The sequence below is a fragment of the Equus quagga genome, chromosome 10 (assembly GCF_021613505.1).
Source record: "Equus quagga isolate Etosha38 chromosome 10, UCLA_HA_Equagga_1.0, whole genome shotgun sequence".
Taxonomy (NCBI): Eukaryota; Metazoa; Chordata; class Mammalia; order Perissodactyla; family Equidae; genus Equus; species Equus quagga.
Genome location: NC_060276.1, coordinates 4,412,739 through 4,429,772, shown reverse-complemented (window position 1 = coordinate 4,429,772; position 17,034 = coordinate 4,412,739). Strand labels below are relative to the sequence as shown.

The 17,034-nt window shown below is 40.4% G+C and overlaps 1 protein-coding gene across 4 annotated transcripts in view; it reads left to right on the top strand.

Annotated features, from left to right (window-relative positions):
• MTM1 (myotubularin 1) overlaps positions 1-17,034 on the top strand; it is a 97,955-nt gene that overhangs the window by 14,146 nt on the left and 66,775 nt on the right. Inside the window, exons 1-4 of one of the 4 annotated variants that reach the window (XM_046673873.1) lie at positions 6,176-6,273; positions 8,470-8,542; positions 11,184-11,256; positions 13,031-13,125. In XM_046673873.1, the coding sequence (XP_046529829.1) occupies positions 6,242-6,273; positions 8,470-8,542; positions 11,184-11,256; positions 13,031-13,125 (273 nt within the window). In that variant the 5' untranslated portion in view covers positions 6,176-6,241. Of the gene's footprint in view, positions 1-6,175; positions 6,274-8,469; positions 8,543-11,183; positions 11,257-13,030; positions 13,126-17,034 lie in introns of those variants that run through there. The other 3 variants (XM_046673874.1, XM_046673876.1, XM_046673875.1) reach the window with 3 other exon arrangements.

Below are 17,034 nucleotides of genomic sequence, written 5' to 3'. Positions count from 1 at the left end.
TCCTGCCGACACCTTGATTTCAGACTTGGAGCCTCCAGAACTGTGAGAGAATAAAGTTCTGGGGTTTTCATTTTTTTGTTTTCGTTTTTTTCTTTGGTGAGGAAGATTGTCCCTGAGCTGACATCTGTGCCAGTCTTCCTCTGTTTTGCATATGGGATACTGCCGCAGCAAGGCCTGAAAAGCAGTGTGTAGGTCCACGCTGGGGATCTGAACCAGCGAACCCTGGGCTGCCCAAGTGGAGCACATGAACTTAACCTCTATGCCACCTGGTCACCCCCAAAGCTTCTGTTGTTTTAAGCTGCCAAGTTTGTAGTACTTTTTTCAACAGCTTCAGGAAACTGAAGACACTGCCCATCCATTATTTTGCATCTTTTCCCCCTTGCTGCTTGAATTAGGATTGTTGACAACCCTGGGTTTCATTTCATGTCAAACGGTTGATTTGCCTACATTTTCATTTATTATTCATCTTCTCGCATAGTTTGATTTTTAAAAAATTGTGTTTACTGCAAGATCAGACAAAGGTATTGGAAAATCTGGCAGAATACCATTGCTGTTATTACATGTGTGCCAGAAGTGGGAGACATTTATAATATTGTTCATAACAGCGTTGTTTGTAAGAGTGAAACCTGGAACCAGTTCAAATGACTCCTGAGAAGAGAGTGGAAAGCAAAATGTGGAACAATGGACTACTATGCAGCAGTGAAAATGAGCGCACAAACTCCACACGTCCACATTTATGGCTCTACAACAGCGCAGTGTGAGAAAAGCACAGGGCAGAAGAATGTGTAATGATTCCATTTATGTATAAAAGTTCAAAACCATGCAAAAGCAACATATTATTTAGAGATATATACATATGTGAAAAATTATACAGATATGCAAAGGAGTTATAAACACAAAAATCAGCCCTAGGGAGGGAGGGTGGAGTACCTTTAATGACTGATGACTAATGTCTCCAAAGTCATGAAACTCTCTGAGGGTGAGACTGTCTTCATTCGTTCATCAGCTGAGTGCCTAAGCTGCTCTGTGCTGGTGCCACAATGTGAAACAGCCTTTGCCCTTAGGAAGCTCAGATCTAACAGGGGGACATGAAATGTCAATGCATAAGTACAATGCAGCACGAGAAGTGAAATATTAGAAATTTGTGCAACGTATAGAGAAGTGAGGTGTGCGTTCGTGTGCATGGGGAGGTCAGGAAAAGCCTCCTGTGTCTTGAAGCAGGTAAATAAGGGTCCGGTGCCAACACGGCTCCTGCTTCTCCTCCCAGTGAAGGTGCCCGGAGGAATTTGTCCAAATAGCAGGTTATCATCTCTAGCCTTTTCTCCTCTCTTTATTTTTCTAGAAACTGCACATCCGCTCTTTAGTTCCTTCCACTCTACCACTAATTCCAGTTGAGGGAATCTTTGTCAGTAAAGCCCAGTCTGAGAAGCTCCTTGGGAAGTAAGGAGATGCTCTGAACTGGCACCTCCATTGCTCTTAAAACTATGACTGTTTACATGTGTCTACTCTTACCCTTCAACAGTTACTATCTTAACTTTTGCTTAAGGACGTACTGTTAAAATGTACTTTTTGGGAATAGTTTCTCACAGGGGGAAATAGTTAAGCAAAATACAGTTTTGTCATGGAGTATATCAAGTGGGTTCATGAGTTTTGGAATTAGCAGTTGGATGGGGAACTTGATCTCGTTCCTATTTTAAAACTTTGTTTACTGGCAGGTATTTGATGGTTACAAAATCCATTGGTGAATTTAACAATATGTTTAAATGAATGTAATATCATTACTAGGTAGCCTTTTTACATTAAAAAAAGTTAACCTGATGGTAGTTGACGTTTCTAATAGTTTACTTAGCATAGCAATTTCAATTTCTGAAGGATTTCTAAAGTTACCCTGTTCTATGGCCACAGCTCATGCCGCTGAAGCCTAGCAGCTGTCTTGAAGATGTCCCATTTGTCATGAGGGGACCAGGTAATAGGGGGAATGGATCAGCTCAAATCTCTCACTAACCACTGGAAAAAATGATTCAAAATGCATTCTCCACTGGATCTGAATTAGATTGTTTTTAGCCAAAGGTCTTTGCATCATTTAAAGAAGTACACGTGAGTGTATTGTGATTTTTAAAATGAATCGTAAATATCAAAATGATACAAAGAGTGAGTTTCTGCATGAAATGCTGTTTAGCATTTTATAATATCCAAAGAAGAATTGTGAAAGCAAATCCCCTATAGCCTTGAGGTTTGATGTGGCCAAGACAAGTGGAGAAGCTCTGATGCATACGTGTTGCATGTATCTGTTTGGAAAATAAGCCACTTTGAAGAGGGGTACTGTTTTGGAATAAATACAGTTGGATTTATTCTAAGAAACTTCTAGTGTATTTCTGGATCCTTGAGTCAGAATAGAAGGTAATGAGGTGAGATCTCCATGTTAGGGATCCACGGAAAGTGTCTCTGGGCTAGGAGTCGAGTGGTTTATTTTTTTTTAATGGAAGTAGGCATGCTTTAAGGATAAACTTCTTTAAGGCTGTTCAGAGCGTTGCCAAGATTAGATGGATCATCTTAGAAAATGTGTATGCAGAATGATTAGGCAGTATTAGCCATTGTATATTTTATGGGAAATCCAGCCAAGTGTATTAGCGCCAGTTTGAGGAATGACTTAGAGTTCATCAGAGTGCCTCTTGGACGAGGAAGGGACCTGGTGTTTGAATGCCTCTATTTTGCCATGCGCTGTGCCAGCATTTTTTTTACATGTTCCTCATCATGGCCCCATGAGGGGGGTAGTATCGTGCTGAGTTCACAGACAGAGAACTGTAGTTTATCCAAGGTTGCATGACTCTTATTATCACTCAAGTGACAAAATTGGGATTTGAAACCCAAACTGGTCTGAATACGGAATCCTGTCCTTGTTTCAACTACATCACACAGTTTTGTAGCTTGTCATAGTGGCATTTGACAAGGTATAAGCATACGCAGTGGGGTTAATAGCTTATATTTTAGTTTAAAAGGACACAATTATTTGCTTTGGCTGAAGAAAGTTCATTTGGAAATAATTTATTTTAATAGTTTGAGGCAGAGGGTGACAGCCTGTTTCTGTAAATAACATCTTATTGGAATACTTCGTTTCCATATCGCCTATTGCTGCTTTAATGCTACAATACAGACCCAGTAGCTGCAGCAGAGTCCCTAAAATATTTACTGTCTGAAAAAAACAATTTATTGTCTGGCGCTTACAGGAAAAGCTTACCAACCCCTATTCAAAGGAAAATGTATAAAAATGAAATAAACTCCTAGTTTTGCAGATCATCGTTTGTTTTCATGTGGATTGAGCAGATGTAGAAGTTGAATTGACAGTGTACCTCGTCTCAAGATGGCTGGGATGTGAACATTTCTCATTTGTACAGAGAGTGGTTTGGTTGAGGACATCTCAGGGCATCTTTTTCATTTCCTTGCCTGGTAGGTGGCCTACAGTCAGAACAACTTTTAATGTAAAAGTCAGAATACGTTAATTTAGTAAAATCTGTGTTTACGGGTACTCCAGGTACACAGCAGGACTCTCTCGGCAAGTGCTTCTCATTGGGGGCAACGCTCCCCCTAGAGGCCACGTTGGAATTAGGGGTGTTTTTGTTTTTAGTGTAATGTATTGAAAAATACATTATTATATTATAAATCACTGTCCTTTTATTTCTCCTTTATACTTGAGTTAAGACATTATGTTGATGATTTTTTGAAGTTGTGTTTATGTTGATAATATCTATGATTTTCATTTCAAACAAGCAAAGGAGGCTTTACAGAAATTTGTTTTATAACAAAAGGAGAGCTGGGTCTGGTAGTATTGAGCACTGCTGCCCCTAAGTATTTGGCATTTTTTTTCAAAACACTTCCAAGTAAAGAGAGCTCCCTTAGAAAGCCCTGGACTTCTGGACTCCGAGGCTCCTTGTGCATAACTTCTTGCTCGCTGGCAGGCATTAGAAGTTGGTTTTCACACTGGTAGGTTTCCACAGCTTTGGAAGGAGCCTCCAGAGAAAGACTATCCTTAAACTGCATTTAAACGTCCACACCGAGTGAGAAAGCACATTGAATAAACGCCAAAGAGAAGGCCTGTGTACCTTTTGTCACTGTTTGTGCACGGAGAGTTCAGAAAAAAGCACTAATCGAGAGCCGTGGACCTCAAATCAGGTGACCATGGGAACTGGAGCTCCCCTTGAAGTTGAGATCTCACTTGCAAGGGCCCTGTGAGGTAGAGGTCAAAATTATTTTCTAATTCTGCTGCTTTTAGATTTTTACCGTAAGGGTAAAAATGGCCTGCATTTGACTAAAAGGGTTGATAGTCTTGTCTGCTGCAGGGGTTTTGTGGAGTCCTGGCCTTCATATTCAGCAGAGAGGGGAGCAGTTTCTTTGCCTGGAAGAAGGGCATGGTGGAAGAGGTTTTCGAGCCTTCATCTGAAGCGTGTGCTTCATAGGCAGCCTGTAGTGTAGGGTGGTCGCGCTCCAGTTCTCTTTGGCGCAGGCTGCTTCACAGCGCCCTACGTTACTGCTGCCATTCTGCCGGCGAGAGCCGTCATGCCTGGAGCCTCTGGATTAGCCAAGGGTTTGCTCTACCATTTCTTTTAAAGCTTGCATGAATTTCTGGCTTAAACATTGGACAAACAACAGTTAAGTTCTTTGGCCAGGTCTTTGGTGCCCAGTTTATCGATTCATTTAACAAATACCTCTTCAGTTCCTACTGGGTGCCAGGCACTGTTACAGGTGCTGTAAATGCAGCAGGAAATAAAACAGAATCCCCATCTGGTAGGGTCTTATAGTCTAGTGGGGGGCTTGTATTCTGGTGGGGGGAGGTGGACAGTAACAGCAGATTATCTGAAAGGTTATAAGTGGTAGGGAGAGGAGACGGAGAAAGAGAGGCAGAGAGTCGGAGAAAGAGAGGGAGGAGTCAGAGGTAGAGGGGCATGTGGGGGACAGAGAGCCGGACACTATGAGACCATTGACGTTAGTTGTCTTGAATTTAAAAAGAGACACAATTAAGGCCATGTTGTAACTTTAAAATTTGATTTATTAAATAATGCCACCTTTATGAAGCTTTATTTGAGGGGGTTTGGGGGCCCCAAGGATTGCTTGCCTAGATGACTTGAGTTTTCTTAACTACGTTTCTTAGTCTAAAACTCCTCCACTGAGATTGGGACGAGTCGCATCCAGCCTGGTTTCTTTCAACATAGAGACCACTTGGAAGCACTTGTTCCTAGGAGGAAAGGAAGCTGCAGTGTTAGGAGGCCTAGGCCAGAGCTGGCCCTGCCACTGACTTGTGACAGTGCCTTGTCACACACCCTCTAGGCTCTCCTGGTCATTTTTCTGTCACGGGAGGATTGGGCTTAAATCATCAAGTTTTTTTCAGGATCAAAAATGATAGAATTCTACCTTTGGTTAGATTCCTGTAAGTAGCATATATGTAGGGCATTTAGTTTCAATTTTCACTTTAAAGCCAAGGTAGCCCAAATTCAATGTTTTTTAAATAAAAGGGATTAAAACTTGATCTATGGGGGTTTGTGGCAAAATATTCTATAACCAAAAGGGTAGCTGACTTTTGCAAACTTCCCTGTAACTTCCAATCATTATTGATCTGCATTTAGAACAACATAGACATTTTAGAGATGAAGATACGGATGGACTTTCTGTGCTTGGTAAGTTAGAGACAGCCCAGGGCCTGCGCTCACCCATCTAGTAGGTTCTCCACAGTGCCACACAGCTTTCCCTGGTCCTGTTTGAGACCTTATTTTCACGTACTTTTTAAAGAGAAGCGTTAGAACTAGGTCGCTGCGGCCGTGCGCTGTCCCTGTAGTAGCTAACTTTCTTCCTGGTGTTTCTAGGGTCAGGACTAATTTGTGGAAGACTTGTTTATGGTGTCAGCATTCAATAGCTATCCTTTCATAGTTGGAAAAAAATGCTAATAATTTGTTAACAAATATATCAGGTGATGTTCTAAGCCCTTCGTATGTATTACTTCATCGATTTCGCCCAACTAGGCTGCAGTGAAATAGAGAGAGTAGCAGCCAAAGCCCGGAGTGGTTAGATAGCCTGCCAGGGTCAAAGAGTGAGTTGTAGTTGGGATTTGAACACAGTTGGTTCCAACATCTGTGCTCTCCAGCGTCACGCTGTTCTGGCTTCTGTACATTTCAGGGATCAGTTGGAACCATTCAAGAAAGAGAGGGTCACTGATGAGATTTTAAAGTGAACCTCACTGTGGAACCGACCCATGTTACCTGGACCCTTGGATTTCTCAGATACGTATGTGATCCAATGTCTAATAGTAGCACTTTGTAGTGTAACTCTAAAAATCAGGGCTTTAGACATAAAGACTGCATATTATGTGATTCCATTTATATGAAATGTCCAGAGTGGGCAAATCTATAGTGATAGAAAGTAAATTCATGGTAGCTTAGGGGCTGGGGAAATGGGGAGCGATGAGTGACTACTGATGGCTACGGGGTTTTTGTTTGGGGTGATGAAAATGTTCTAAAATTGATTGTGGTGATGGTTGCACAACTGTGGATGTACTAAAAACCATTAAATTGTGTACTTGAAAAGGATGAGTTGTATAATATAACAGTTATATCTCAATAAGGTAATTAAAAATAAGGGGAACATGAGGACTGTTATATTTAGTTTATTTTAAATTGAAGTTTTTAAATGAGGATTGAAGAAAACAGGAAGACTCATCTCTCTTTTATCGTTTATAAATAGAAACAGGAAGATGAAGACTGAGTTGACTGTGTAACCCTGGATTTTAAATTTCTTATATTGACTTGACATTATAATTTAACTTTTGTTTGAAAACATTGACTTATATTGTTTAAATGTTTTAAATATTACAGTATCTGATTGCTAAAAAGTAGTTTTATATCTGTTACTGAAGAAAGTCCCCCAAATAGATAATGTTGTTTAGCCAATGGAATAATTTCAGGGCACACGCATCTGACTTGCTCTGTGTAGTCCATGTCATCCATTCTGCTGTCTCTGAGAATAATGGGTTATTTTGCTTGAATTGGAACTTAAGGTTAGAGAGGTTTTTCAAGGCTATTTTGTCTGAATTTAATTCATTTTGGAGTTATCCATTAATCTTTTTAAGAAGTTATTTGTAATTGCAGGTTGTGCTACCTCGTAGTCGTTTCCGGTTCTTTAAGTTGAGTATCCCTTTCCATAAAGAATATTTTATTTTGCCCTAATTGTTCATTTTGAAGCTCCAGTGGTAGTTCTCCGGTCCCAGGGTTCTGGGGTTTGGTGAACCAGTGTACAGGCTCACCCCACCATGATGTTTCACAATATTGTGTATTTTGCACATAACCAAACATTCATTCACCAAATAGTTATGAGTGCCAACTGCATGCCAGGAGAGAGCCATGACCCACATGGACCCTCAGCCTTGCCCTTCGAGAGCTGAATTCTGGTGGGGCAAGCCCAGCAGTCCTAATATTCTAAGATTGTCCTCACCTCGCCATCTCTCTACCTCTTCATCCCAGTGGTTACCTTATCTGCATCTTCGTCACCTCTCTCGGGCCTTATTTAAGGACAGGGACCAGTACTTCGCAGCTGTCAAATCCCTAGGTTTTGTGCTGAGGTGTGTGAATATTCTCCATGCTGGGTTCTCCTAGCACGTGGTTGCTGTTTTAATGAGCCTGGCGAAAAGAATCCCATGTGTGTCCACAATCACCTTGATGAATTGGATGTGGTTTACTTCCCAGTGACTTCATATAGCTCTCTGTGTCATTAACTTTGATAAATAAAATAACCAAAGCATTACTTGGTTTCCTGTTGTTGCTATAATCTTCACAAGTCTAAATAAATCTTTACATTAAAATGATATTGTGTATGTTCTGAATATGATGCTTTCGTTTATGTCTGAGTTGTGATGAATATGCATTATTTAAATGAAGTATATACTTTCCCTAGAAAATACTGATTAAGTCAAATCTTACTAATTTGATTTCCATCAAATCCATGCCACTTTAAATTGCCTTAATTTGGAGAAAACAGAATTCTTAAAGGGGAAAATAGTGTGAGTTCAATTGTCAACCCTTTTTATCACTCTGCTTGGCTGACTCTAAATTATCTTCAAAAATTAAGAAGGGTGGACATTTGAGGCCTGTTGCACAATTAATAAACGTTAAGATTTTTTAAGTGACAGAACGCTGTGAGTACAAATTCCAAGAGTGTATGTCATATCTTCTGCTGAGCTCCCCCGTGTGTCCTTAGCTGCCCCGTTCTGTTCTTCCACAGTTCCCTGCACCTTTATTGGAGGTCTTGCACATAACCTGTGCTGTGGTTACTCCTTTGTGTGTCTCATTCCCACTGGAGACTACGGAACTACGGCCTGTAAAGTGTAGTACTGTTCGTTCTCAATTGCAGTATTTACATCTCAGATGTCACCTATGTTTGAAATTGTGTACAAATTCAGTTGATATTGAATGTTGTCTTTCTTGGTAGAGTTTCCAGTATGGCTTCTGCACCAACTTCTAAGTATAATTCACACTCCTTGGAGAATGAGTCTATTAAGAGGGTAAGTTGAGTTTTCAAATTTATCTGTATTTTTCTCTGCATTTCTCTTTTTGTATTTGAATGTTAGTCATTTTGAGTTTATTGAATTATTAATTTCATTATTCATCCACATAATGTAAATTCTTTAATACACATGGTTTTATTTATTATCCCGCCTTGTTCCAGAAAAGACAGAATGTGTTATGTGTGTTAAGTGAGTTTTGCATTTGTAAATCCTTTCACGTAATTTCATCTTTGAGAACCTCTGTCTTGTGAACTCCTGGCAGACATTACATTTAATATGCTAGGCAATCCCTTGCCCCCAAAAGCTTTCAGAAAGAGGTGCTGGAGGGCCAAGGCTCCCTGAGCAGGCTGTTACACCTTCCTAAGTATTGGTGTTATTTTCTAACTATGATGATAAAATAGTTGTATGAACAAAACAAATACAACGTTAGCAGAAAATGGTTCAAAATACTGAGGGGAAAATTGTGTGATTAGGGGGAGATTTGGGGACATATATTGAAAGGAAGGGATGAATTTCAAATCAGCTTTATTCATGCCCTTTTAAGGCTTTTGATACATGTTGTCCCCCAGCAAAGGTGAACTCACACTCCCACCAGGAGCGTATGGGGGTGCACGAGCAATCGGAAGACAGCCAACTAGTGTCTTTTAATTTATATTTCTCTGATTACTAACGAAGGTGACCTTTAAAAAAAAAGTGTGTTTATTATTGTCCATTTGTATTTCAAATGACTGTGTCCTTTGCCTATTTGCCTTTTGGGGTATTTGGGGGGATTCTTTTCTGTTTTATTTATTTATCTATTCTAAGTGTTCTTTATATATTATCATAATCAAACCTTTATAATATACATTATAAGTTGTACTCCTAGATTATTGTTGGCCTTTTAATTATGCTTATGATGTTTTGCTTTTGAAATACAGAGGTTTAAATTTTTTATGTAATCACATCTATCAGGCTTTTCTTTTATATTTTCTGCTTTTGGTGTCATGTTTACAAAGGCGTTTTTCATCCCCAAAATTTCATAAGTTTTTATTGTATTATAGTATTGTTATGGTACAAGAATCGGTTCTAAACACAAATAACTTCAAGAAGGTAATTATAAGTCCTTGTGTAACATTACTCTGATAGAAAGTATATCCTCTGTTAATCCCATCTTATCCTGTGTTAATCAAACATTCATGTCCTTTATTTTATGGTTGAATTATGCTTTCTTCTCCTGACCCAGAACTGTGGTATTTAAAAGGTATACCGAATATTAAATTTGCTCATTATACTTTTTTTTATTAGTGAGGGGCAGTGTTAAAGGATGATGATAATTTCTCTCCAGTCTTACCGTTCATATAAGGTGTGTGGTTTTGCTCCTCGTTGAGGAAGGCATTCCTGGCTGGGAACCATTTGTCTTGCCTTCCTAGTTAAACTGCTTAGCTTGCAAAGACTAAAACATACTGAAAATTGGCTAGGAATTTTCATCTTATGCCTGAATAAAAAAGATAAAACCATTAAAAATCCAGCAAAGTGCCCCTCTTTGACAGCTTATATCTTACCTAAATACACACTTTGCATTTCTCTTGTTTTGTAATACTTTACATTTGCATAGCCCTTGATAATTCACAAAAATGTGCTTCTGCCTTTTGTTTCCCTTAATATTCACACAACCCCTTTGAGAGAAGTATTACTAACTTCACACATGAAATGATTGCAGTGTGACTTTGGAAAACAACTCGAAAAAAATGAATGAAAAGTAATGCCGAAACGACCTTTTGCCCAAACAGGTGTGAATGATGTGCCTCCCCCATCTGGCAGCGGACACAGGCGGCGTGTCATTGGTATTCATGTGTCAGGGCAGCTGAGTAGGTCGACAGACAGCTTTCCTAGGCTTCCAAGTCACGATGGCCAGCTATGGCAGATTATCCTCAGAACCACCTGTGGGTTTTGGTGGGTAATGCACTGCCTCCCTGGCACAGCTGCTGTAGCCATTTCATGAGGCACATGCCTGGGAATACCTCTAAAGCCAAGAGGTCTAGAGACTAGTAAAGTAACGTGAAGAATTTGTGTAGATGGTTCCTAAGGCCGTTGTCCGCTCGTAAGTTCAATGACAGACCACCTTTTCCTCTTACCTAGTTACCTGCATGAAGAAGCATCTTAGTAAAATGGGAAACCCAATATATAATAACAGTTATTTTCTGACATTGTAAGAAGATTCTGTAATTACTGTTGCTTGGTTAAGGCCCCATTAAAATGAAGTTTTCATTCCTACTCTTAACAAAAGATGACTAAATATTTAATATAAAAAAAAGAAAGCAGCCACCGTATACATGTATCTATAGAATACACTTAATATTTACTTTGTATCACTTTCCTGAATGCTGTTAAGTATAAAGCACTTGGAAGGGGTGTTTAAAAATTAATATTATTGAAAAGCATGCTAACGTTATTTACAGAAAAAGTTAACACAGCTAATGAATGTTGATGCTAAGTTGTATTTTTTAGTTTAATTTTTCTGTGCCAGTTTTCTATAATGGTAAATATCTCTCTAATTCTTTCCTTCAAAAAGTATATTTTGGTTGGTTGTGTTCCAGTTTGCTTAAAAACCTGTGCAAATGTAACATCATTACTTCTGATGCTACTGTTTCATTTCCAGACTTCTAGGGATGGAGTTAATTGGGATCTCAGTGAGGCCGTTCCTCGACTTCCAGGAGAGACTCGCGTTGCTGGTAAGGATCCTATGAAGTTGGGATTTGAGTAGCTTGTTAGGAGGTCCAGCAGGATCAGATGGCTTCAGTCCCTCTTGCTCTTTAGAAGTCAGATTTAAACCAATCGGCTAGCTGTGTTTCAAAGTGTTAATATAGAGAGGAGTATCTCCGTTAGTTTCTTCATCAAAGAGTTCTTTCACGAGCTTCATGCTCTCCAGCATGGTGATAATTTTTACTCTGTACCAAAGACTGAGAATTACTTCAGGGAAAAAAGTGTGGATTATCTCTTGAAATTCTCTTATTGGAGCGATAAGCTCTCATGGTTTGAGGTTATAACAACAAAATGATATTAAGGTTTTCTAGTGAATGATGTATGCTTTAAAATGATCAACTTAAAGGCTTAACGTCTAAGTATTCTCTTCTTAGAAATGTAGGAGACCATACTGGTTTAAAATAACTTTCATTTGCCAGATAACTAATGTTATTAATATTGATGTAACATTTTGATTATTGACTTATTTTTTCATGATAAATTCGTATTAAGAGGAAGGTATTTACTTTGGAAGGACCAGCTCATTCTGGCTTTGGAAGCATCTGACAGCTTCTAGGCCAAGTGCTGATGCTGTGGGCATTCACCTTTTACGTGAGGGTCCACACCCTCCTCTCAGATTCCTGTGTATTTGGTAATGATGCAGTTACCATCGTTTCAGGGAACCTTTCGGTTTCTTGACTAAGACCTGGGTTGTTTACCGTAAATGGCTAAAGCATGGTGCTAATTAGATTAAGGTCAGAAATGGGATGCCTTTGTGAGTTAGTTAGCAGTGCACCATGAGAAACTATTCCATGTCCACAGACTTGCACACATGATCCTAGTCTTTAAAAGGAAACCAGTGGCATGTGGCCTTCCCAATTTCTGGGTAAGAGCAGAGGATAACTTACTTTTGGTGGTCTTTGTATATAAAGTTTTGGTGCTCTGTGTCAGTGCCAGAACCTTACCGAGGTAGCAACTGATTGAATTAGCATGAAGTAGCCTTACTGGGTATTTTTCATTTACCACTTGAAGAGAAAGGGATTTCAAAATTATTAAGAAAAAAATTTAAAGCCATTAACACATTCAAGGACATCCTTGAAAGATAAGAAAAGGTATATTTTTCTTATGATAAATTAAGTTTCCTGATTTCATTTATCCTTATGTTTGAGTCTACTAAAGATGTACTGTTCTCTTGGCCATCTGTTTTATATCACTTAAATGTTTGAAGTGAATCTAGCTGAACTCTTCTCTGGACTATTAAAAGAGAAAGACTAGACTCTAGAAACATTTCTGCTGCTGACATTTATTTATTAAAAACATCACTGTTGTCTGTGTGATTAGAGGTTGGCAAACCTCAAGACCTATCTGCTGGTCAGTCTGTGAGGCTGTCCTATGGGAATTGCCATCCTCTGGTTGAAGTAGCCCAGTAGATGCCTTTCTAACCACCTGATGGTAGTTCACTTCTCATTCACTTCTGCTTTCCAGCCCTTCTCACCTTGCCCCCGGTAGTGATGGCAGTGTGGGCGTGCTCAGGGAAGCACTGCTAGTGCCTGGAGGTGACACGTGGCCACGCTAGTTCCCCCGCAGCCCCACCCGACGTAGCATGGCGAAGTAGAAACATTGCCAGTGCTCGCTTTCAACCTTTTCAGTGATTTTTTTATTGTAGTTATTCTTAGCCAAATAGTTTATATTAAATTAGTGCCATTTGTTGTGTATCTTCGTATATATTTCCATTATTTTAGGGTACTTTTTTTATCTTAATAGACAAAGAAGTTATTTACATATGTCCTTTCAATGGCCCCATTAAGGGAAGAGTTTACATCACAAATTATCGTCTTTATTTAAGAAGTTTGGAAACGGTAAGTAGACTCTAAGACCATAAAGATGGCCCTAACTGTTAAAGATGATGCTGAACTGTTTCTCTTCTGCCTTGCAAGACTGACTGTGAATCACATTAACGTGGGGGATACATTTGCTTCTCAACTCTTAATTTTTGGCTTATGCAAAGCTCGTTTACCACTAACACTTATGTATATAGGAATAGAATAAATTTAAAAAATAAGTTTTGTCCCTCATAAGAGTGGGGAGGGGTTGGTAACTGTCCCCATGTGCTAGTTTGGAGAAGTTAGGTCTAGAACAGTGGTTCTTTACCAGAAGCAGAGGTGAGAAGCACCTGTGGAGCTTGACAAGTGCCACGAGTGCCGTGGATGTACTGCAGCAGAATGTCCAGCCTGTGGCCCAGGCACAGCTATAATTTTTAAGACGGAGGAGGATGCTGATGTGAATCCCTTATAAAGACCCATTGCACTAGAACTTTCCAGGTGTTCAATTACAAAGCACAGGTAGGAGTTTAGAACTAGGATGACTATAGTGTGGCTTAGTGCCACTCTAGCTTTTCATTCCACAACCGTGAAATGTTTTCTGCAGCATTTCACAGAATATTCTATTGCTGAAACAATGAGATGGTGATGAGATGTTCCAGAAGGGAAAGAATGACTGACTAGCTGCTGTGGCTGGCACAGAAGGACCTATGGTAGATGTGGTGGGTTGCCCACAGGCCGGCCTAAAGAGGCAGCTGTGTTTTGCTGAGATGGACCAAGGAGGAATAAAGCGCTCCAGGGTACATGCAGAGTAGCCCACTGCAGCTTATACACAGGAATTGAGACTGTGGGGGGAATCTGCCTTTTGTTTTATTGCTTTTATCCCACAATTTCTTCAGGACAGTTCTAATCTACATTAGTTTGCATCTTTTGATTTTTTTAAATTATGGTCATTATTGTGTCCAAATTCTGAAAAACGCTATTTATTTCTCCTAATCCCTTTGCTGTGGGAGCCCACTTCTCTAGTGTTCATAGTCCCACAAGGTTCGGAGATTGGGTATTTTATTTATGTGAATCTCTTCAGGCTTCTAAGTAAGACTAGAGCTGAAGAAATGTTCTAGTTTTCAAGAATGCAAAAAAAGATTCTGGAAATTAACAGCAGTGAGGTAGATGTCAACCCTTGGCAACAATTCTAGAATTAATCACTTAAACAGATGATTTTTTAAGAACCTAAGAAAGAAAGAAACCTTTGGGTGTGTTATTGACACATTGTCTTGATTGGCATATGACAGACCCTAACAAAGAAACATGGGTGAGAATGGTGGCAGTGCACTTAGGTAGAATTATAAACTGTGTATTAAAAGCTCGATGCCAGCCAGGAACGGTGGTCGCTAATGTCTTGCTGTGCGGGACCCTTCCTCTCCAGCGTTTCTAATATAATGCAGATAAGCACATAGAAAGCATTCATGTCCAACATGTGAAATACACCCAACGAGCCAACGTGCTTGATGACAGAATCGAGGTTTGAAAAGATCTTAATGGGCTAGGATATTGGAGTGAACCTAGTAATATGAAGTTTAGCATAGATAAGATTCACTTAATAACAACCAGCTGTATCAATAAAGGATGGAGGTGGTCTGTGTTAACGGAGACCCAAGCTTATTTGGTCCAGAAATTGGACATGGTTGATTAAAAAATTAATATACCTGTAGGCTGAACTAACAAAAGCATAATGGAACGCCCAGACAAAATGAGACAGTAGTCCCATCTGAAGTGCTATGTTCAAATCCAGGTGCCACATTTTAAGAGGGACATTGACAAACTAGAGAGAGATCAGACAAAGCGAACCAGGCTAGTGAAGGGGCTGTCATATGAGCAATGATCCAAATAAATGTTGATCTTTTGTCTGAAGAAAAAAAGACTGAAGGGAGACATGACAGAGCTACCTTGAAATATATGAAGTGCCTTCTGTGGAGCAGGGGTTAGATTCACCCTGTACAGCTCCCAAGGGTCAAATTGGGACAGATTGAGAGATTTTATGCTGGTATATGCAAGAATCATCAAAAGTTAGAATTAAAGCAAGTGTTACAGTGCCTTTGACCTCTGAGACACTTGGCTCGTTGACCAGGCACACACACTCACTTCCATTTTATGCTGTCATTGATGCTGAATTGGGGAAATAATATTTAAACTTTGCTGCCGTGACAAGATTCTGTATATGGTGTGATCTCAACTACTTAAACAAAAACTATCTGTAGAAAAGAGACCGGAAGGAAATACACCAGAAGTTTTAGTACTTGGGATATCTGGAGAGTAGAATTATGCCTGCTTTGTTTTCTTCCTTCCATTTGGAATAAGCATGTATTACTTTTATAACTGGGAGAGCACTTAGCAAGCTTTATTTATTTTGCATTCATATGGCGCTCTAGAAGGTGGGGATTAGCACTGAATGGGTGAATAAAATGCCCATTTGACACTGACTACTAACTTTTTTCTTCTTCCACTAAGTTTTACATAAACATTTTGACTGCTTGGCCACAACATTTAGTCCAAGTAGAAAAGCAAGCAGCTAATGGCAGAAAACATCAGATAAAGAAAGCCACTTAAGTGGCTATGCAGAAGCCTAAAACATAGTCATCACAGTGGTTCTTACTTAAAGTCCCAAACAAGAACATTAATTGTGGATTCTGCTGCAAAATGTGAATGCTTTTCTGTGTGTTTGACAAAGAGCTGTCATCTCACTGGCATTTTGAAGCGGACGCCTGTGTGTTTCAGGTATGTAAATGCTGCAGTGGGAGTACGGGCTGACTCGGGAGTCAGCTGTTGAGTTTCGTGAGGTGTCAAGGGCATGTTCCTTGCTCCCATTCCCCAGTGCCCTAGAAGCACAGTGGTCGTTTCCTTAGTTTTTCACGGTGGCCTGCTTCCACCTGGCCCTCCTTCGTGGTCTCCCCCCTCCACTCTGCCCTGCACGCTGCCTCCAGAGCGATTCTCCTTAGAACGAGGCTGACCAGCTTACTTCTCAGTCCTAAAACTCTTATTTGGCTCCCTGTTGCCCACAGAATAAAATCCACTCTCCTTTATGTGGCATAAAAATCCTTCTGACTTCTCCGGCTTCAGCTCACACCACTTCTCCCCATACCGGTCTCAGACTATGCAGTGCCTCCTCCCTTTTCCAGCACGTGAGGCCCTTCCATGCCTCTGTACCCTCGCATGTGCTGTTCTCACTGCTCCTGGCTGCCCTTGCAGAAGCCACTCTTTGTCTTCAAGAAGCCATCTCAAAAATCATATCGTTTCTGGAGCCGTCTCCAGCTTCCCTTGAAGGAATCCCTCCCTCTTTTTGTCCCCACAGCCCTTTTACCCATCTCTGTGTTAACACTTACTGCTGCGAAACCTTCCCTGGCTGCCCTCTCTAAACTTGTAATACTCCTCCCACCGCCTCCTCTCCCCCTTCTGTGTGTGTTGTTTCTCCTGAGCACTTGCCACTGTCTCCTAGTTTATGTATTGCACTGCTGCTTCTCGGTCCTTGTCGGTCTGAGGACAGGGATACTTGTCTGTCTGTTCACTGGCGTACCCTCAGCACTTGGGACGGAGTCTGGCACTTCGCAGGTACTCAGTCAGACCGTGGTGAATGAAGGAGTTCTGTCTTGTTTAGTTGCTGCATGTCTGTGGTCTTAACTAATGGTGAGTCCTTTTGGTCCTCCATGCCTAGCTAGCACAGTGACCCCTAGGCAGTAGGTACTCGGTAAAAGTGTATCCAATGGATGAACTTGGGAGGGAACAGGCCTTGTCACTGTGGTTTGACCACAACTTGGACCCTACGAAATCGTGGCATCTTGAATACGAGTTTTGCTTTTGGAGTTTAGAAATCCTGTAGCCACCTTTTGACCTTGGGGGTGCTCAGGAATTTGGCTTGGGGGTCGATCTCGTGACTACAGAAGGGGCTACTTT